Source organism: Mobula birostris, chromosome 20, assembly GCF_030028105.1.
Source record: "Mobula birostris isolate sMobBir1 chromosome 20, sMobBir1.hap1, whole genome shotgun sequence".
Classification (NCBI taxonomy): Eukaryota; Metazoa; Chordata; class Chondrichthyes; order Myliobatiformes; family Myliobatidae; genus Mobula; species Mobula birostris.
Window position 1 is genome coordinate 28,685,686 of NC_092389.1, and position 21,578 is coordinate 28,707,263.

Here is a 21,578-nt window from a genome sequence, read left to right on the forward strand (position 1 = left end):
TTACAGAGACTTGGCTGGCACCAGGGCAGGAATGGATTCTCAATATTCCTGGATTTCAGTGCTTTAAAAGGGATAGAGAGAGCGTAAAAAGGGGAGGAGGGGTGGCATTACTGGTCAGGGATACTATTACAGCTACAGAGAGGGTGGGTAATGTAGCAGGATCCTCTTTTGAGTCAGTATGGGTGGAAGTCAGGAACAGGAAGAGAGCAGTTACTCTATTGGGGGTATTCTATAGGCCCCCGGTAGCAGCAGAGATACAGAGGAGCAGATTGGGAGGCAGATTTTGGAAAGGTGCAAAAATAACAGGGTTGTTATCATGGGTGACTAACTTCCCTACTATTGATTGGCACCTGATTAGTTCCAAGGGTTTAGATGGGGCAGAGTTTGTTAAGTGTGTCCAGGACGGATTCCTGTCACAGTATGTAGACAGGTCGACTAGGGGGAATGCCATACTAGATCTAGTACTAGGTAATGAACCGGGTCAGGTCACAGATCTCTCAGTGGGTGAGCATCTGGGGGACAGTGACCATCGCTCCCTGGCCTTTAGCATTATCATGGAAAAGGATAGAATCAGAGAGGACAGGAAAATTTTTAATTGGGGAAGGGCAAGTTATGAGGCTACAAGGCTAGAACTTGCGGGTGTGAATTGGGATGATGTTTTTGCAGGGAAATGTACTATGGACATGTTTAGAGATCTCTTGCAGGGTGTTAGGGATAAATTTGTCCCGGTGAGGAAGATAAAGAATGGTAGGGTGAAGGAACCATGGGTGACAAGTGAGGTGGAAAATCTAGTCAGGTGGAAGAAGGTAGCATACATGAGGTTTAGGAAGCAAGGATAAGATGGGTCTATTGAGGAATATAGGGAAGCAAGAAAGGAGCTTAAGAAGAGGCTGAGAAGAGCAAGAAGAGGGCATGAGAAGGCCTTGGCAAGTAGGGTAAAGGAAAACCCCAAGGCATTCTTCAATTATGTGAAGAAAAAAAAGGATGACAGGAGTGAAGGTAGGACCGATTAGAGATAAAGGTGGAAAGATGTGCCTGGAGGCTGTGGAAGTGAGCGAGGTCCTCAATGAATACTTCTCTTCGGTATTCACCAATGAGAGGGAACTTGATGATGGTGAGGACAATATGAGTGAGGTTGATGTTCTGGAGCATGTTGATATTAAGGGAGAGGAGGTGTTGGAGTTGTTAAAATGCATTAGGACGGATAAGTCCCTGGGGCCTGACGGAATATTCCCCAGGCTGCTCCATGAGGCGAAGGAAGAGATTGCTGAGCCTAGGGAAGAGATTGCTGAGCCTCTGGCTAGGATCTTTATGCCCTCATTGTCCACGGGAATGGTACCGGAGGACTGGAGGGAGGCGAATGTTGTTCCCTTGTTCAAAAAAGGTAGTAGGGATAGTCCGGGTAATTATAGACCAGTGAGCCTTACATCTGTGGTGGGAAAGCTGTTGGAAAAGATTCTTAGAGATAAGATCTATGGGCATTTAGAGAATCATGGTCTGATCAGGGACAGTCAGCATGGCTTTGTGAAGGGCAGATCGTGTCCAACAAGCCTGATAGAGTTCTTTGAGGAGGTGACCAGGCATATAGATGAAGGTAGTGCAGTGGATGTGATCTATATGGATTTTAGTAAGGCATTTGACGAGGTTCCACATGGTAGGCTTATTCAGGAAGTCAGAAGGCATGGGATCCAGGGAAGTTTGGCCAGGTGGATTCAGAATTGGCTTGCCTGCAGAAGGCAGAGGGTCGTGGTGGAGGGAGTACATTCAGATTGGAGGATTGTGACTAGTGGTGTCCCACAAGGATCTGTTCTGGGACCCCTACTTTTCGTGATTTTTATTAACGACCTGGATGTGGGGGTAGAAGGGTGGGTTGGCAAGTTTGCAGACGACACAAAGGTTGCTGGTGTTGTAGATAGTGTAGAGGATTGTCAAAGATTGCAGAGAGACATTGATAGGATGCAGAAGTGGGCTGAGAAGTGGCAGATGGAGTTCAACCCAGGGAAGTGTGAGGTGGTACACTTTGGAAGGACAAACTCCAAGGCAGAGTACAAAGTAAATGGCAGGATACTTGGTAGTGTGGAGGAGCAGAGGGATCTGAGGGTACATGTCCACAGATCCCTGAAAGTTACCTCACAGGTGGATAGGGTAGTTAAGAAAGCTTATGGGGTGTTAGCTTTCATAAGTCGAGGGATAGAGTTTAAGAGTCACGATGTAATGATGCAGCTCTATAAAACTCTGGTTAGGCCACACTTGGGAGTACTGTGTCCAGTTCTGGTCGCCACACTATAGGAAGGATGTGGCAGCATTGGAAAGGGTACAGAGGAGATTTATCAGGATGCTGCATGGTTTAGAGAGTATGCATTATGATCAGAGATTAAGGGAGCTAGGGCTTTACTCTTTGGAGAGAAGGAGGATGAGAGGAGACATGATAGAGGTGTACAAGATAATAAGAGGAATAGATAGAGTGGGTAGCCAGCGCCTCTTCCCCAGGGCACCACTGCTCAATACAAGAGGACATGGCTTTAAGGTAAGGGGTGGAATTTCAAGGGGGATATTAGAGGAAGGTTTTTCACTCAGAGAGTGGTTGGTGCGTGGAATGCACTGCCTGAGTCTGTGGTGGAGGCAGATACACTAGTGAAGTTTAAGGGACTACTGGACAGGTACATGGAGGAATTTAAGGTGGGGGCTTATATGGGAGGCAGGGTTTGAGGGTCGGCACAGCATTGTGGGCTGAAGGGCCTGTACTGTGCTGTACTATTCTATGTTCTATGTTAACATTTATTCCACAGAAATGTCAAGCAAAGGCTGGCTCAGATGAGAGGAAGCCCAATCATCTCAACATTCAATGCACTGCTGTCCTTGAATCCATAATAGCTACATGTGCGTTATGTGGACCAAAAACTTTACTGAACTAGGTGAATATGTAGTAACAAGAGGGTATTCTACATTGAGTGATGCAATGTCTAATTCTCAAAAATCATTCCACCATCTTCAAGGCAAAAGTTAGAGGTACGATGAAATACACTGTCTGAATGAGTATAGCTTCAGCAATGTAAAAATAAACACAATTTAGGATAAAATGGTTACATAACTGGCACCTCACCCACTAACTGTAACATTCTGCAAGATTAAATTGTAATAGCTGATAATGGCTTCAACACCTTCCAAACCCAACTCCTTAAATACAAATGAAATTCTAAACTTCAGATGCAGACCAATGTCAACAGAACAGGAATGAAAATATGCAAGAGTAAAATAGATAAAAAGGAAGAAGCTTCAAGTAAGAATGCATACAATAAGAATAATATTAAGAAAAGGAAACATTAAAGCCAGGACTCCTCTATATATTTCCCTTATTTTTGACCAGCTGATTACACAGATATTGTTCCGATTTCACTTTCAGGGTGACACCAGTCGTTGGGCCAGCACTATTAAAACATATTGATGAGTATTTTAAACCTCAACCCATCCATAAACCCACTATTTTATCTTGAAATATCCACAGAGATGATGCTTTACCCCAAATGACTTTTCAGTGTACCCAAGACACAAGGCAACAGAACTTCAGTGAAAAAAAAATCAAGCTCAGTGGCAAGGGAAAGCCACAATTGCTTATAGCTCATTTCCAGTAGTAACATGCACAAATATACAAAGGAAATCCTTCAATACAGCTACTGTGCAAAGAGCAGTAATAGCAAGCAACTAGCTTCTAGGCACAGCTAGCTGAGAGGCCAGAGTCAGGGGAGGGGTATGTTAGGGGACTGTGGGCGACGATGAGGCAGTGAGGTAAGTAAGCTCCTATTGCAATGTTACTATGCTCTGTTTGTGTGCGCGCACATGTAGATGAATACATACGCAATTAGCAAAAATAGCAGCTGAAAGGGAACATTTATAAAGTAGAGACACAAGAGACTGCAGATGCCAGAAATCTGGAGTAACACACAAAGCTGGGACAACTCAGGTCAAGTAGTATCTACAGAAGGAAAAAGTGCTTTGGTAAAACCAGGCTGTGTGTGCTGGAAACAACATTTAACTAACCACTCCCTATCCTTGGCCAATTCTTTTGCAAACAGTGAAATTGAGGCTTTTCTTTTGCAAGTAAACTGAACCAAAAATATCTTAATTAAAAAAAATACTCAACAACAAGAAGGAACAGAGTGCCTGGCAAACAAAGCTCAACAAATAGGATTCTTATTGTAAGAGAAAAAGCTGACAGGGTGACCTGCTATCAGTTCTTTCAGATTATCAAATGCTTTAATAGAGTAAATGCATCTAAGGTGTGTCCACCTGTAAGTGTAATCCAACATAAATGGAAGATAATGTAATACATTTTACATAGAATTCAGTAGAATACTATTCAGAGAATGATGATAATCAGGAATTTACATGGAATCAATGATAACTTAAAAGCAAAGTAGTTTAGAAAAAAAGGATAGAGGATTGCACTATGAGTTAGTAGCTGTAGACGATCTGTGTAAATATGGGATAGATGAATGACCTGTTTCCGTGTAATGTGTGTGTATTTAGACATGAAAAGAATGATGCAACTTTCATCATGACAGTAGTCATAACAGTGATGAACTTCACAATGATTTGTTGTTGCTCAACATTTATAAACAAAGGAAGAAATATTGACCTGAAACATCAACTTGGTTTCTCCTTTCACAGATATTCCTGGACCTGCTGAGTTTTCCCACCATTAACTTACTTTTGTTTTAGAATTTCCAGCATTTGTTTTCTGTTTGCTTCCAGGAATAAACATTTGTAAAACGTACTTATGAAGGCTTTGCATTACTATTACTGATTTTTCCAACTAACCTTTTCCTCACAATCACCAATTGAATAAAAATTCTATACCTGAATTGACATTCAGCTCTTAAATCAGAGCAACACACAAAATGCTGGAGGGATTCAGCAGGTCAGGCATCTATGGAAAGGAATACGGAAGATGCCAGAATAAGGTGGTGGGGGAAGAGGGACGAAGAAAGAAACTGGAGAGGTGACAGGTGGAAAAGACAAAGGGCTGAAGAAGGAATCTGATAGGTGAGTGGACCATGGGAGAAGGGGGGGGGGAGGTGCACCCAAGGAAGGTGATAGGCAGGTGAAGAGAAGAGGTAAAAGGCTAGAGTGGAGAATTGAAGATGATGGAAGGGGGAGGGGAAAAATGACCAGAAGTTGGAGAAAACAATATTCATGGAGATTACCTGGACAGGATATGAAGTGTTACTCCTCTAACCCGAGAGTGGCCTCATCATGGTAAAAGAGGCAGCCATGGACCTCTTAAACCAGTATCACAAAGAGGATGAAAAACCGATGAAGTGCTGAATTGTCCTCGAGATGGATTAGTCAGGGCTATGGCAATCTAACACTAACATAAAACATTCTTTGGAGTAATGAAGTGAGAGAGATTTCAAGACAAGAGTGAGGGAAGAGAAGGAAAGGAATCTATATTAGAGTAAAGAGCAGGCAAATGGAATCATGACATGAAATGAACAAAACATTGCAAAAAGCCACTGTGCACACTGACCTATTGTTATTCTTACAGTTGCGACAGTTGACGCATTCTGATGGCTCCGTCTGAGGAAGTGCATTGTATATCCCACCACCCTGTCAATGTAAAGTACAAAGCTCCAGCATTAATAGCATTACCAAACCACTTCAACATATGTAAATCATTAACACTGTAAAAATCAGTAATTATACAGTACAGAAGCAACATGAACTTGTGTTGATAAAGGTCCTCATGATAGAATTGTTTAATTAATTCCAACACCTCAGAAATATTATACAAATGTTTTTTCTTCAAATGTTTATCCAATTTCCTTTTTGATATTTAAAAATGAAATCAGATGACATCATCCCTTTAAGCAGTATATTCCAGATTATAACAATTCAGTTTAAAGAAAAATAAAATCCCTTCAAAGAAAGCCATAACTTTTCACTTCTGGTCACCAACTTCATTGTCACTTGTAATTATTCCATCAAGATCAATTAGATGTTGAAAACCCTCACCAACCTTTTATACTACTTTGAAAACTACCATGACTTTTCCAATTTCCCCCACGTTTTTACTTCTAATGCCATTCTCTTGTCTTCTCTTCAAGGTCTTGTCATCCTTTCCTTACAGACTGTGATGACCTGAATTGCTATTGAATTTGGTAATCCAGCTGATGCCCAATTTATATTTTATGAAAATTCCTAGCTTTTATATTCTATACGTTAATTATTAAAGTCAAGCATTCTAAATGCACGCATTAAATGCCAAGTCAATTAGTTGTGTCATTTTTCAAAGATCTGTATAATACACCCCTAGCCCTCCAACATACCATGCACTAGTTACTAAGAAACGTACCAAGTGGCAATCTTAGCCACAATCTTTCATCAGTGCCTGATGCTATGACCTTAGAATTCTGACTAATGCTGTTGGAAGCAATTTGGGCTATTGAATCTAAGGTGTTTTTGGTTTAAACAGTTTCTTTGCTTTTTTTTAAAAAAAAGGTAGATTATATTTGTTCTATCCATCATCATACTGTTTCTTCCATTAATTCACATGACAGCATTTCCTTTTCCAGAAAGGTGCAAAGTAAACATTTCAGTCAAGCCTTCTTCCTTGATACTCCTTTTCAGTCTGTAATTTTAGATTCAAAGAATCTAATGTTCTAATGCACAACTGTTTAAAAAAAATTGTCAGTTATATTTAAAGGCAGGATTTTAAATGCTCATGTATGGTAAGGAACAGTTCAATATTGCCACAGCATATGAATCATAAGCACTGGGTCTGTGATTACCATTTTAATGAAGACAACTGCAGTTGTTTAACCAATCTGTGGTGATAGAATACCTGCCAGGGCTATGGCATGCACAGAATTGGCTCGAAAAATGACTCTCTTTCTCAACCCAGGAGACATCAAGTTTCATCCTTAGCCATCTCCCAACACTAGGTCCAATACTGCTTTCTCAATGTTAATTGTAAAATGTTTGTGGAACCTGTATTACTACACTTAATTCACCATTTCAGCACCACCTTCCATGTCACAGTTACAATGGCCATTTGTCTAATATTATTATTTGGTGAAATTATTTTTTTCTCAACTTTGTTGCAAAAAGTTTGAACCTGTCCTGTAACTCTATCATTTTAGAACCAAGACTATTTCCCACCCTTAGCTCCTTTCCCAGCAGCAAATCAGTGGTGTTTGACCTCGCGCCAATCTTCACTGCACCTTCTACCCATTACCACCATATCTACTTCATGACCTGCCATCAGCACAAACTCAACCTTTGTCTGAGTTACTTCAGAATTATTTCCACACACAGTACTGTGCAAAAGTATTAGGCACCCTAGATTTTTAATATAAATTTTGTTTTAGATTTTATTTTTTGTCTTCTGTATTTGAGTGCTAACAGAAAATAGCAAATTCTGGATTTCCAAACATTCATTTTCCTAAAAAATTGAATGTTAAGAGAAATTTTCATATTTCATTAAATTAACATATTAATAGCTACACACACAAAACACCGGAGGAACTCAGCAGGCCAGGTAGCATCTATGGAAAAATGTACAGTCGACATTTCGGGCTGAGACCCTCGAGTTCCTCCAGCATTGTGTGTGTGAAGCTTTGATTTCCAGCATCTGCAGATTTTCTCTTGTTTGTGATATTAAGTAATAGATCACTTTTCAAATAAAAACTTGATTACCTTATTGGCATGTAGCCCAGTGCATGATTAAACAAAGATAAACAGGTGCTAATGATCAATGAGGTGAATGAACTAAAACTGATTAATAAACAGAAATGGGTATAGAAGGAATTAAACTGGGTGAAAGACAGTTTAACCTTCAAATCATTAATTCTTACACCATGACAAGAGGGAGTATAGCAACGAGACACAAGGTGGTCATCCTGCTTCAGCAAGGTCTCTCCCAAGCAGAAATGTTGCGGCAGACGGGAGTTTCGAGTTGTGCTGTCCAAGCCCTTCTGAAAAAGCGCAAAGAAACGGGCAAGGTTGAAGACCGAGCCACAGAAGTCGAGCGCAGCAGTCAAGAGATACATCAAACTGACATCTCTTCTAAATTGGAAGTCATCCAGCACTGCTATCAACTCCGAACTCACAGAATCCACTGGAACCCAAGTACACCCCTCTACAGTCCAGAGAAGGTCTTCACAGAAGAGTTGCTTCCAAAAAGCCATTCCTCCAAAGTGGAAACAAAGCTAAGGGGCTCACCTACAGACAAAAACACAAGGACTGGGATACTGAACAATGGCAGCAAGTGCTCGGGACTGAAGAGTTAAAATTTTAAATTTTTGTCTCAAACAGGAGGCAGTTGATCCATAAAAGAGCTGGAGAGCGCTACAATGAAACATGGTACAGGTTTGCTGCAGGTTTGGGTCTGCATTTCTACAAATGGAGTTGGTGATCTGGTCAGAATTGATGGAATCCTTAATGCTGAGAAGTACAGATTCTCATCCATCACGCAATACCAGCAGGGAGGTGTCTGATTGGTCCCAACTTCATTCTGCAGCATGACATTGACCCCAAACACACGGCTAAGGTCATAAGGAACTACTTTCGGTGAAAAGGAGTTCTGCAGCAGATGGTATGTCTTCCATGGAGCCCTGATCACAACATCAAGGCTGTCTGGAGAGACAAAAGCAAGTGATACAGCCAAAGTCTGCAGAAGAACTGTGGAAAGTTTTCCAAGATGCTTGGAACAACCAACCAGCTGATTTTTAAAAAAATATATAAAACTGCACGACAGCGTAGCTAAGAGAACTGTTGCAGTTTTAAAGGAAAAGGGTGGTCACACCTATTATTAATTTGATTTAGTCTTTTTTTTACTGTTTACTGCTCTTTATAGTAAATTTTTTGATATTTAGAAACTTTTCATTTCATTATTTTTGAAAGCATCTTAGCTTTACAGATTTTTTTTTTTAACATTTGCCTTAGACTTTTGCATAGTACTGTACATCATTTTTCTTTTCAGACGCCGTAACATCAGACATTCAAACTAATCCAAACATCCACTGGCTCTCTGATCACTTCAATTCCACTTTATGTCACAACATTTAATCGCCTGTGACTGCTCAGTCTCCAACTACTTATGCCAACAGCTTGACAAAAATACAATATGTTCTAGTGTGCACATTTTTTCTCTCCAGACTGCAGACATGATTTTTAAAAATTCACTGAACCTTAAAGATGGCAACTGATTAACTCATTTTGTTATTGAGTAAAATGAAGTTCCCTCAAAGATAAAGTGGTACTATGTATTTTCAAGAATAATTTATCTTTGCTAGCAAATGTTTGTTGATATCACCTTCTTACTATGGGAAAATATGGAAGCTGAAACACAGTGGGGCTGAGAAATCAAGCTTGTTCAATTCCACTTGTTTGCAGACTGACCCTGATGTAAAATTGTGACAAGACACCATACACCAGTTCAGAAGATTTGTGCCAGGTTATGTGAACTGCAATTGGCAGGAACAGGATTAATCTATTGCCCAAATCCCTCCCCTTTACTTCAAAAATAGCATTGCAAGAAGTCAGCACATGAAATGTCTGCTTAAAATGAGGGGCCCTGCAACCCCTTTAATGTACAGAGCACTCAAAGAAAACTGCACTTAAAAATGGTAATGTGCCAATTAAGAATTAATCATAGAGAAAAGATAGAATCCAGGACACAACCTCAGGCCTTGATGAGAACTTCCCTGAAGCTCTTTACTCAACCTACTGTTGCCGTCAGTTCCCACCTGACTTTGCCTCAGTTCCTTCAAGTTCTCTCAATCATTTCAAATGTATTTGACATTTATTTGATAAACTCCTTTCATTTATTTATACAGAAATGCCATTCAAACTTCATTAAAAGACCACAGGAGGAAGTAAACAGGATTTTTGTACTTACTGAAATTACGTATTATGAACAGATGCATTTTGTTCTCACTGATATTAAATTTATGTACTCAAAAATTAGTTAAGACTAGTTATTAAAACAGACTAAATGAAACGGTCATGTAACTGATCCAATCCCAAATTTCTTGTGCAAGACTTTTAAAAAAATCTTTTCACCACTCACTTCCTTTCTTACTCTTTCAGCTATATATTCAATCTATGCTCTAAATGCCCTTCCTTACAACATGCTCTATCTCCATCAGTCTTAGCTCGATGGTTAGCACTTGAATAAGCAGGCTATGGGTTCAAATTCCACTGAAGAACTGAACACACAAGTAGAGGACAGAGTATTGCACAGTCAGAGTGTGGTGTATTTTAATGCCCTTTAAATCAAAGTTCTGTCTGCTTTTCCATATGGCCACAATAGATGTCACATCATAATTTTAATAACTAGCAGAAATACAGGCCAATATTCTTCCATAAGCACCATCTAAAAATTTCTAGTCATTATTACATTATTGTTGCGGTAGGTTATTGCATTCAAGTCCATTGCTGGACTCTGTACATTACAACTGATTGTACTTCAAAAGTAATTGTCAATAAGTGCTTTCACATCTAGATTCACTGAATCAGCTACAGAAATGCAAGCCTGTCTCCTTTTCCAACTTTCTTCACCTTTTCTTCCTGATTTGCTCAATCACTTCTTCCCTTTTCTCCTTAAGGATTTTATTTTATATCCATTTTCCCCACTAATCGCCGCCATATGGCCAGTGTTTGTTCACATCAGCAAAAGAAATACCCAATCAACTTGACTTTGGCTTTTCAGTTCCAAATGTACACTCACTCTCCTCCTAGACAGAGGAAAACACCTTATGAAGGTCACTGAAGGGGGGGAAAAAAAGTCTTAATGTAAGTGTGCAGTTTCAGTTTTTTTCACTGTTAACCATCATTCAGATTCTCAGAACTTGAGGCTAAATATATGGGTTATAATACTTGGTCCACAATAATATTCTGTCAAAGACACATGGAACTTTGAAGTTCACCAATGACTGTTGAGCATAGATTTAATGAAAACCAAAACAAACTTCACCTAGTGGGGGTGGGGGGGGGGAAGAGCATGGGCCAATGGAACACTTGGAGTTGAATAATTTGGATAATTGTCCCTGGTGCTAACCCATTGGTGAATTACAATGATGTTAGAAAGAGATCATTGCACAGAATGTGCACAAATACAGATGTAATTTTCAAAAGTTCTGTAGAGACACTGTTTGTGATGGGACAACAACTCAACTTGGCCTTAACGAAAGCATCAGCTCTAAATATGACATTGAACATGACTTTTTTTGAACTGAGCCAATTAAAATACAAACATCAGGCTCTTACATTCATAATACAGTGAGCTTGGTCGTAGTCCATGTGGGTACTTGGTAGTGTGTTTGTATGGCTGGCTGGGTAGAGTGCTGTCCCTCCATTCATCAGTCCATTTATTCCATTTGAAACTTTGTGGTGCAAGTGTGGGCAACCATTGCTCAGGCTCCCATTGCTAATGAAACTGCCATGGATGCTTCCATTGATTCGGCTGGTGCCTGGCAGAGTAGTGTACTCCATCAGCTGTCCATTTACTTCCTGGCCCTGATAAAGGTAGTTAGGAGGATCATACTCTGTGGAACAAATATCACCAAAATTAGCGATGGATGTGGTTTCCATTATTTCATTCCCCAAATCTTTGCCAAAGATGATAAATTTCATTGTCCTGGCATAACACTTTGTCTGGAAATTTGCATTTACATTTCAGAACAAGTCATACCCAACTACCTATGAAACATTTTTGCAGCATTAATGATGAAAAAGACCCTGACCTATCAGATTCACAGTTGGACTGTGGAGTTGAGGTGGTAGGAGGGCTCTTTCTTATTGTTGGATGACTCCCTACAATCATTAAGATGCTCAATTCCTAAAGTGGAAGTTTGAGAAAATCTATATGCCTTTGTAAGCATAGACATAAGCAATAAAAGCAAATAAAACAGATATGAACAAGCAGCAGTTTGGTTTGAGTACACCAAAATTATCCAAAAACATTTATCTCAGTTCTACTCTCACTTTATAGACTTTTTGTCACGAGGATAATTCGAATAAAAAGTGAGGTCAAATGTAATTTCATGGTCTCCAGGCTAACTGTTAATGTATCAGGGTAAAATTCATGTACATTAAGACTTTAACAACATTGCAAGGTTAATTAGAGGATGTTTGGTACAATTACCCAACTGGATAAAGAGCGAAAATGTAAATTTGTTCTCGGTGATCTTAGGAATTCACAAGAACTAGTTTATTAGATCGCATTTATTAGCTGATTTAAGATAGCTAAGCTGTGACTTCCTGCCAACCTATACAATAACGAATACTTCTTAAACATTTGTTGCCAATGATACGGAGGGGATTTTGCTTCATTGAACAAAAACAGTTTCTAACTGGGATATTTTCCCAACAAAGAATCTTTTAAGCAGATGCGGATGGATACATTAAAATGCTGAATGCTGAAAATTGCTCCCAGTGTAATGTCTTAGGAAAATTTCAATCATTTCGGACAATACGCAAGGCTCTGCATTGTGGTAAGAAATCACAGGCCTGCCCCCAATTTGTTACATTGGCTGAATGTCTTTTCACTACTTTGCCACAACAGTGCCCCAGCCATTCATCTTCCTATGTTCAAGGGGAAGCATTTACAAGATTTCTGCCTTGCACCATGTTAATGTACATGCAAAAAACAAAATTTATTTGTCTGTACATACTTTAATTCACAATACCATCAGAAGATCAGTTCTGATAAGATTTCTCCATTAATGATGCACAGTGATGCATAAGATAAACAAGAAATGTACAGAACTGAATTGTTTGAAATTTCTGGACAGAATTCTATAAAAACTGCTGGGTATGCAAGAACCTGAGGAATTTGTTACTGAACATTTTGCATTCTTAGCCATGGGTGAGTAGCCAGAGGACTAGAGGATAGGAAATGTTGTTTCATTGCTCAAGAAGGCTCTAAGAAAAAGCTGGGAAATAACAGACCAGTGAGCTTGACATCAGTTGTTAGTAAATTATTGGAAGTATTCTCAAGGAAAGGCTAGGGCTGTTGGGGTGGGTTTAAACTGTTGGCAGCGGGATGGGAACTGGAGTGATAGGGCTGAGAATGGGGCATTTAGGGGAGTCTAGGACCAGAAGGCACAACCTTAGAATGGAGGGGCATCCATTTAGAATGGAGGGGAGAAGAGGAATTTATTTCACCAGAGGATGGTGAATCTGTTGAATTCGTTGCTATAGGTAGCTGTGGAGGCCAGTTCATTGAGCCTATTTAAGGCAGAGGTTGATAGGTGATTGACGAGTCAGAGCATGAAAGATTACAGGGAGAAGGCAGGAGAATGGGTTGAGAGGGAAAATGGATCAGCCATGATAAAATGGCAGAGCAGACTCGATCAGCCAAATGGCCTAATTCTGCTCCTATGTCTTATGGTCTTATGATATACAAGTATTTCAATAGGGAGGGCCTGATTAGGGATATTCAACATGGCTTTGTGCTTGGTAGGTTGTGTCTAACTAATCTTAATATTCTTTTGATTACAGGGAAGGCAGTGGATGTTGTCTATGTGAACTTTAGCAAGGCCTTTAACAAAGCCCTGCATGGAAAGCTGATTCAGAAGGTTAAGTTACTTGGCAGGCAGGATGAGGTAATAAATTGGATTCTACATTGGCTTAACAGGAGAAGACATAGTGGTAGTAAATAGTTATCTCTCTGACTGTGACTCGAGGTGTGCTGCAGGGATTGCTGCTGGATCCATTGTTGTTTATCATCTATATTAACATGATTTAAATGGTAATGCGGTAAACTGGATCAAAAGATTTGCGGATGACACCAAGATTGGGGGCACAGTGGACCGTGAGGTAGGCTATCAAAGCTTGCAGTGTGATCTGGTACCAGCTGAAAAAAAAAAGCAGATGGAATTTAATGCAGGCAAGTGTGAGGTGTTGCACTTTGGAAGGACAAATCAGGGTAAGGCTTGCACTTAGATGTGCGGTAGAACAAAGGGACCTGGGAATACAGATCCATAATTCCTTGCAAATACAATCTCAGGAAGATAGGGTTGTAAAGAGAACTTCGGCACATTGGCCTTGATAAATCAGAGCACTGAATACAGGAGTTGGGATGTTAAGTTGAAGTTGTACAAGATGTTGGTGAGGCTGAATTTGGAGTATTGTGTGTAGTTCTAGTCACCCACCAGCAGGAAAGATATCAATAAGCTTGAAAAAGTGCAGAGAAAATTTACAAGGATGTTACTGGGATTGAGGACCGGGCTTATATGGAAAGGTTGAACAGGTTAGGAGTTTACTCCCTGGAGTGTAGGAGAATGAGAAGAGATCTTACAGAGTTACATGCAGGCTCCCCCCCCCCCCCCGCCACCCTTCAGATTGGGTGAGACCAGAACTAGAGGTCATAGGTTTAGGGTGAAAGTGAAATACAGTATTTAAGGGGAACTCCTTCATTTAAAGCACAAGTGGCAGATGCAGGTTTAATTGCAATATTTAAGAGAAGCTTGGATAGGTACATGGGTGCAAGGGGGTAAGGAGAGCTATGGTCTAGGTACAGATAGATGGGACTGATGGGCTAAAGGGCCTGCTTTTGTGCTGTAGTGCTCTATGACTCTATATTCAGTTTGTCATCTCATTTCTTCTCTTTGAAGTCTTTATTTTTATAGGACTGAGAATCTGGGTTAATTACTCTTCCAGTTTCAGGATCAGAGTGTCAATTATTGTTGTTTCCAACTTGAATGCTCTTTGTCCTTTGAAATTTAAAAGACTACTTCTTAGCTGACAGTCTTCATTCTGGGTTTCAGAATATTTAGGGTACTGGAATAACACTAAGCTGGCAGACCGGGGGGTTGGGGGGGGGGGAGGTGGTGGATGGGAATAATTGTACAATAATCAAAAAGCTTCAGAGTTGCAATCCACACAACTCAACTTACTCTGTAGTGTTGTTTGTTGGCGATTTTTCCAAAGGCACATAGCAATGAAGACGATGACGATGAGAACCATGATTCCTAGCACCGAGCCCACAATCAAATACAACATGTCGCTGCTCCGTGTGCTTGAGGAAGATGCTCCATGTCCACTCCCGAAGTGGTCAGCAAGATTTGGCTGTGTACTCAAGTCATCCCCCATCACCACGGGTGATCCAGGAGGTCTTCGTGCTAAGTGAAAATAAGATAGTGAGATCCAATATCCAAAAATTGATGTGATTAACATGCTTTAAAACAGAAAAATAATACATACACAAATTAATATTATGACTGCTTTTCATTCCAGAATGCATTTATTCTTGTAAGAATATATTGCTCCAGGCAGTATTCACTTTACCATACCACATCGTGAACTTTCTTTAGGTTAAAAATCCAGACTGAGTATAGGCAAACCATTCAACAGAGAACATTATTTTCTGACAGGTAGACTTCAAGTAATGTCACTGGATATTGACAACAACCTTGCCCACCGTTCCTATATTAAAATGTTTACACTTCAACTTTGCAATCGTTTAAGCTGAAGTTCACATAGCAGTACATACCTTTAGTCTCACAGATCATCACATTGCTAAATTCACTTTCACCACCTTCATTAAAGCATTGCATCTTGATATCATACGAGGTCTCATGCTGCAGATGATTGATAAGATGCCATTGCTTGTTTCCTGTATCACAGATAAATAGAAAATGAATGTATGCAATGATATAACTGGATACTAGTTATATTGTATAGGTATTAGACATGGATAGCTTTGAAAGTAGTGGACAAACTTGAGGTTTAGAGGCTCAAAATTATTATTTTGTTTTTTACAAACAGGTCTGGGCTCAAACCATCAACTTCAATATCTGCCAAATTGAGAAAGTTTTTTTTATATAAAAAGAGTATATTCTGTTTTAAAAATTATTCATGGGTTGTGGGTGTTGCTGGCAAAGTCAATTGCCCTTAAACTAATTAGCCTGCAAGGGGATCTAGGGTCCTCTCCCATAGATGCTGTCTGAGCTGATGATTCTTTCCAGCATTTGTGATTTTCATTTCAGATTTGCAGCTTCAGCAATTTTTGTGATTTTCTTGGACAGCAATTTTCTTCCCTAGAGGACTTTGAATTGGAGGTTCAATAACAAGCCCATAACTTCATAGCCAGCATTATTGCTAATTTTGTCTTTATTCCTGACATTGTGAGATGTTTAAAATCTCCTAGTTAACGAGGTAAAAATTTGAAACTATGCTTTAGAATAGTAACTTAACCAAGATTTCCTGTATCACAAATGGAACACCACTAAAATGCATGCTGTGCTTAATTAGCTGCAGCTCAGATCCAACAACTTTTCTGGATTAACAGGCAAATGATGACAGAGGTGCACTCCGATCATGAAGACAAGAAATAAATTCCTAGCCAACAATATAACCTGAATGGCATTTGCTAGCACTGTTGCGAATCCAGAAATTCTTCTCCACTCTGATTCAAACATCAATTCAAGTTTGGAGCAAAACAAACTAAAGTAGATTGAGATTGCTCTCAGAAAGAACACAAAAAGAGAGCAAGAATAAGCCATGAGGACCTTCGAGACTTCCCCAACATTTAATATGATTATGGTTGACCTATGCTGGCCTTCCATGCCATTTCTCCATATCCCTCTACTCCCAATATTCATCCACCCCCACTTCAGATTTCTATCATCCAACTTCCACCATTTGCTGGGGAAGAGAAGTCCAGAGATTCATCACAATCCATAAGAAGAAATTTCTATGTATTTCAGTTTAAAATGACTGGCCCCTTAGATTGCAGTTATATCCCCTTGTTTGAGACTCTGTCACTAGTGAAAACATCCCAACATTAATCATGTTAAGCCCTTGAGGATGTTATATACTTGAAAAGTCAGCTCTCATTCTTCTTTCCAAGCAATACAGGCCCAAACTGTTCAGTCTCTTTTGGTAAGACAGCTCTTATTACAGGAATTAGCCTAATGAATCTCCTCTGTCGTGCTAGAAATATCATTCATTACCGTAAAGCAAGATTGCTTGTAAACATTTCATGTTAAATTGAGAAGGAGTTCTTGGAGTAAATAACCAGTGAAAATGACTGAAATGGAAAATATAAATAACTTCAAGAGCGGTTTGGTGCACTCCTGGAAAAAGTTTCTAGGTTGTTTATATTCTCCACTTTCTAATACTTAAAATCTTGCTGCAACATTCTTTGCTTCGTTGTTCCACACTGTGGCCCCTTTACTACAGCCCCATCCCCCTCTCAGATCTTTTTCCTCTCCTGTTGCCAGGGGAGATCATAGAGCAGAACTGCGTCACGATAGCTGTCAAAAAGTTGGCTCAGAAATGTTTTTCACTGCCTTTTGTCTGGACAACTAATACTATCATCTAAAATTGGATCTAATCAATCTTCCCCATAACTTGAAACACAAAAAAAAAATTTGTTGGCTCCTTTCCTCTTTAGTTTTCTTCAGAAGATCCCCAAAGGAGAACTGAAAATAACTGACAAAGTTCCTGCTGTCTTCTGGCCGCAGTCACTTACAAGTCCCAGGTCAATGCACCAATCCAAGCTCTGCAGTCTGATCAAATTATTTTGTTTTTCCTGGCCCATACTCAGACTGTTAAAACCTTCCAAAACACTTCCCCTCCTTCTGGAAATCGTTCAGCAATCATTTCCTTTGAACACAGATCTGATTTATGGTGTACATTAATTAAAAAAATGGAGCAAGGGAATGAAGGGTTGCTATTAAGAATTTAATTAACTGTCAAATAATGCCCTTGACAGGAAATTCCACCTGAGGCATTGCCATGGCAACAGGGAAGAAGATCTACCTCCCACTGATTTGAGAATCTGGCTGTTTTAATAATCCTAACTTTGCACCATATACTCAGGGGTACAGACAGGGTAAATACAAGGGTTTTTCCCCCCAGTGAGGTTGGGCGAAGCTAGAACTAGTGGTCATGGGTTAAAGGTGAAAGGTGAAATGTTTAAGGGAACATGACGGGAAACCTCCTCACTCAAAGGGTGGTGAGAATGTGCAATGAGCTGCCAGAGGACGTGGTGGATATGGGTTTGATTTCAATATTGAAGAGAAGTTTGAATAAGTACATGGATGTCCTTATGGATATGGAGGGTTATAGTGTGGATGCAGATAGATAGGACTAGGCAGAATAATATTTCAGCACAGACTAGATGGGCCGTAGGGCACTACAGTGCACAAACTGGCCCTATGACTCTAGCCTCAACTTCACATTTCATTCAATGCTTTTCTGCTATTGAGGATGTTATGGACAAATCTGACTTAATTCTCACACATTATCTACATGATGAAATCTTCCAGCAGGGTTGTGAGGGGAGTGGAGTTGCTATAGCACTTTCCAAATGCAGTGCGGCCAGTACAGCAGTAGGTATTACATTATATAACTATTTTAATCTTTAATCAATAGAAACCTTGTCAGGCTGAGTTAAAAGTTAAGGATTCTCTTCTACCTTTCCATCCCATCACTTCAATGGCAAATACCCATGCTCTAAGTATCTGACATTAATATCTTTGTTATGTTTGGTTTTAATACTAATACTTAGGTGAATGCACAGCACACTGAATGTGACCCACTGGAAGAACACTGACTCTACTTGAAGAAACGGATGCCCTGGGAGAGCTCAAAACTGCTCTTATACCATTTTGCCACTCTGATCCCACCAGCTCTTGAATTCTCCATTGTGGCAAAACTTGCCCATTGTTAATACTTATTGTATTCCAAGTTTTCTTTATAAAAATGCAGTATTAGTGTACAATATTACTTTAGAGTCGTCAAACACAAAGGTGAAATTTAACCCTTCAGTTCATTCTGGAGGAGCTGATAGTTTCCTTCAACCATGAGTAATTAATAACAGGAATAGCACTTTGTGGCCTACCTTCTACTACATCTCGTTTGTAGTCGCTGTCATTGTCACTGTCTGTTGGTCGATAGTAGATATAAAATCCTTGTATGGGGGTGTTGTTGTTACTTGATGGAATATACTGTGAAAACAAACAGATTTGTAGAAATGTTAGTAAATCAATGCAGCTACAGTTTGCTCTTAAAACCTCAGAGTCATGGATCCACCATTCTGCTTTCAACCCATCAGCCTAGTAATGATCTCCCCAACAACATGCCTCATCCTCAATTGGTCTGCTGCTTCAAGTCTGAATGTAAATTAGTTCCATGACAAGGCAGTTTGTACCAGTGATTCATGTAGTACATGTCATGGTTGGTCCCACACTTGTTAGTCATTAGAGTAGATAGAGAGTCTTAGTTTCCACCACTCCCCCCACCCCCCAGTCAGGTTAGATGTATCAATAGCATCCAGTTATTATACCAAGAAGCATTTGCCAGCTGTTTCCAATGTAATCTCCCATCTCTGGAGGTTTATCTAAAGTAAGGAAAACTACCTGTGGCGGGAATGTTTCTTGTAGAAGTGTGACAACTGGTTTCTCCAAATGATACTCTGATATAAATATAGCCATCAAAAATGAAATTCAATTTAGGATACACCTGGAAATGAGCGCTCCACAACTATACAACCAGAAATTAGATTGCAAACTACAAACAGTTGTAACGAAAGTTGTAAGCTTCAACATTGGCCAACATCAAAAAAGAGAAATATAAATGAAGTACTTACTAATATCTTAATTTTAATTTTATACAAGGAACAATGTGCTGGAGGAACTCAGCATGTTGAGCAGCATATGTGAAGAAGCAATTGTCAACATTTTGGTTGATATCCTAGGTCATTCTACTTGAAAACAATTCCTCCTCCTCCATAGATGCTGATTGACCTGTCGAGTTCCTCCAGCAGTTTGATTTTTGCTCCAGGTTCCAGCATCTACAACCTTGTGTTTTTATTTATTTTATTCATTTCTTTTTTTGTAAATTAACACTGATTTCTACTGTAAATATAGAAATGCAAAAGAAATACTGTATTCAATTTTATTGTTGGCATTGTAATTGAAAAATTAATATAAATATTTCAATTAACTCCCAAGGTCCAATTTAACAAAACCATGCATCCAAGCTTAAGATTTTGGTCTCTGGGATATATCATGCAAATTCAGATGCAAGTCTTCAAAGTATGTGACGTACACCATGGTGAGCAAATTGCTACAGTGCTTAAGATCCTGATTGTAACAACGCTGGTTTCCTCAAAATGGTGCTTGGTACCAGCTCATACAGAAAGTAGCTAAAATACAAAGTGACAGTTTTTTTCCCCTCTGCAGGTACCTCACAAGCAACAACTTATTCTGAAAATGCAGTCACTGTTATTTGTAGATATACCTAATATGTTACTACTGGCTGAAGCCAACTTATGGCAAACCCAAAAGGAACCCAGGAAATAGCCAAAAGACAAATGCTAACATATAAAGAATTTGCACTAGCTAAGCATAAAAGTTAAAAGAACTGAGCTGTAGTTGAGAATGCTGAGGAATGAACACTGTCATTCACTGATACTGAAAAGAAAAAAATTCTTGCTAATTATTATTTTTGAAATCTGTGCTCACCAACATTTTGCAATATTGATCCAACTACATTCTGAATGTCCCAGTAAGGTGGAAAGGCAATAAATGTGGGCATGCCTGTGAACAAATGCAGAAAATGCTGCTGCATTTTGTCTGGCTAAAACACAATCAGATTTTGTGTGTGTGCAAATATTACTAAAACTTATTCTTCAATTCCGTATCAGTCTCAACTTATTAGACTACATCAGAGCATTTCATGTTGTTTTGGTTCATCCTCTAGGAGGAAAATGAGGGACACAAAGGCAATCCCTCCCTGTACTTTCTTTTACAAGATCGGTTATTTTATGCTGTCTTTTTACCATGATGCATGCAGATAGGCAGTTCAGCAGAACATGGGATCAGACCATCATATGGCATCAAACACAGGGGTTAAAACACACATTTCATCAAGACGCTACCAAGAGAAAAAAATTCTAAACCTGAGCTTCAAAGCAGGAAAATCAACTTTTCCTGCATAATTATTGTTAAAGATTGCTTTAGTAAAACTAACAATCACAGAACTGCAGTGAAATAAAAAATGTAACATTAAAACTGTGAGCCTTACCCTCTTGATTAAACAAAAATAACCCTTCTGCTGCTGAGAAGGTAATAACTGCCAATCAACATGTGAATTCTTATACAGCATATCCTGATCAACACCCACTGCATGCTTCTTTATTCACTAGTTAAGTGTACAATCAAGGCAATGGGTAGCCATTACTCTCCTAAATAAATATCAATTGCCTATAGTTGTGAATAACCCTGACCTTATTGATGAAATAGCAAGTGGTTGCTTGAATAGTTACACTGGTCAACAAAGATTTTGCTTCCTGAATACTTTTGGGTGTATTTTATGGATTTTGGGCTGCTGATCATGAAAATCATCATGAAATTTCCCTATCATGCACCATTTAAAAAAAATGCCTATATTTCAATTCACAATTCAAATCAATTAAAATATTGCCCACAATGCAAGTTGAAAAGTTTTCTATCTTGCCTAGGTATGTCCGGGCATGCTTAGGCAGGGCAGATGCTGCATGGCAGGACAGATTTAAGAGCAGCTATAAAAGCATCATGCGCACTATTTATGCATCGCATTTACAT

The 21,578-nt window shown here is 39.4% G+C and overlaps 1 protein-coding gene across 8 annotated transcripts in view; it reads right to left on the reverse strand.

Annotated features, from left to right (window-relative positions):
* cdon (cell adhesion associated, oncogene regulated) overlaps positions 1-21,578 on the reverse strand; it is a 147,154-nt gene that overhangs the window by 8,082 nt on the left and 117,494 nt on the right. For all 8 annotated transcript variants that reach the window (XM_072238398.1, XM_072238400.1, XM_072238397.1 and 5 more), the window contains 5 exons: positions 18,854-18,959; positions 15,497-15,619; positions 14,901-15,125; positions 11,269-11,546; positions 5,528-5,607 (listed from right to left, as the gene is read on the reverse strand). In XM_072238398.1, coding sequence (XP_072094499.1) covers positions 5,528-5,607; positions 11,269-11,546; positions 14,901-15,125; positions 15,497-15,619; positions 18,854-18,959 — 812 coding nt within the window. The remainder of the gene's footprint in view (positions 1-5,527; positions 5,608-11,268; positions 11,547-14,900; positions 15,126-15,496; positions 15,620-18,853; positions 18,960-21,578) is intronic.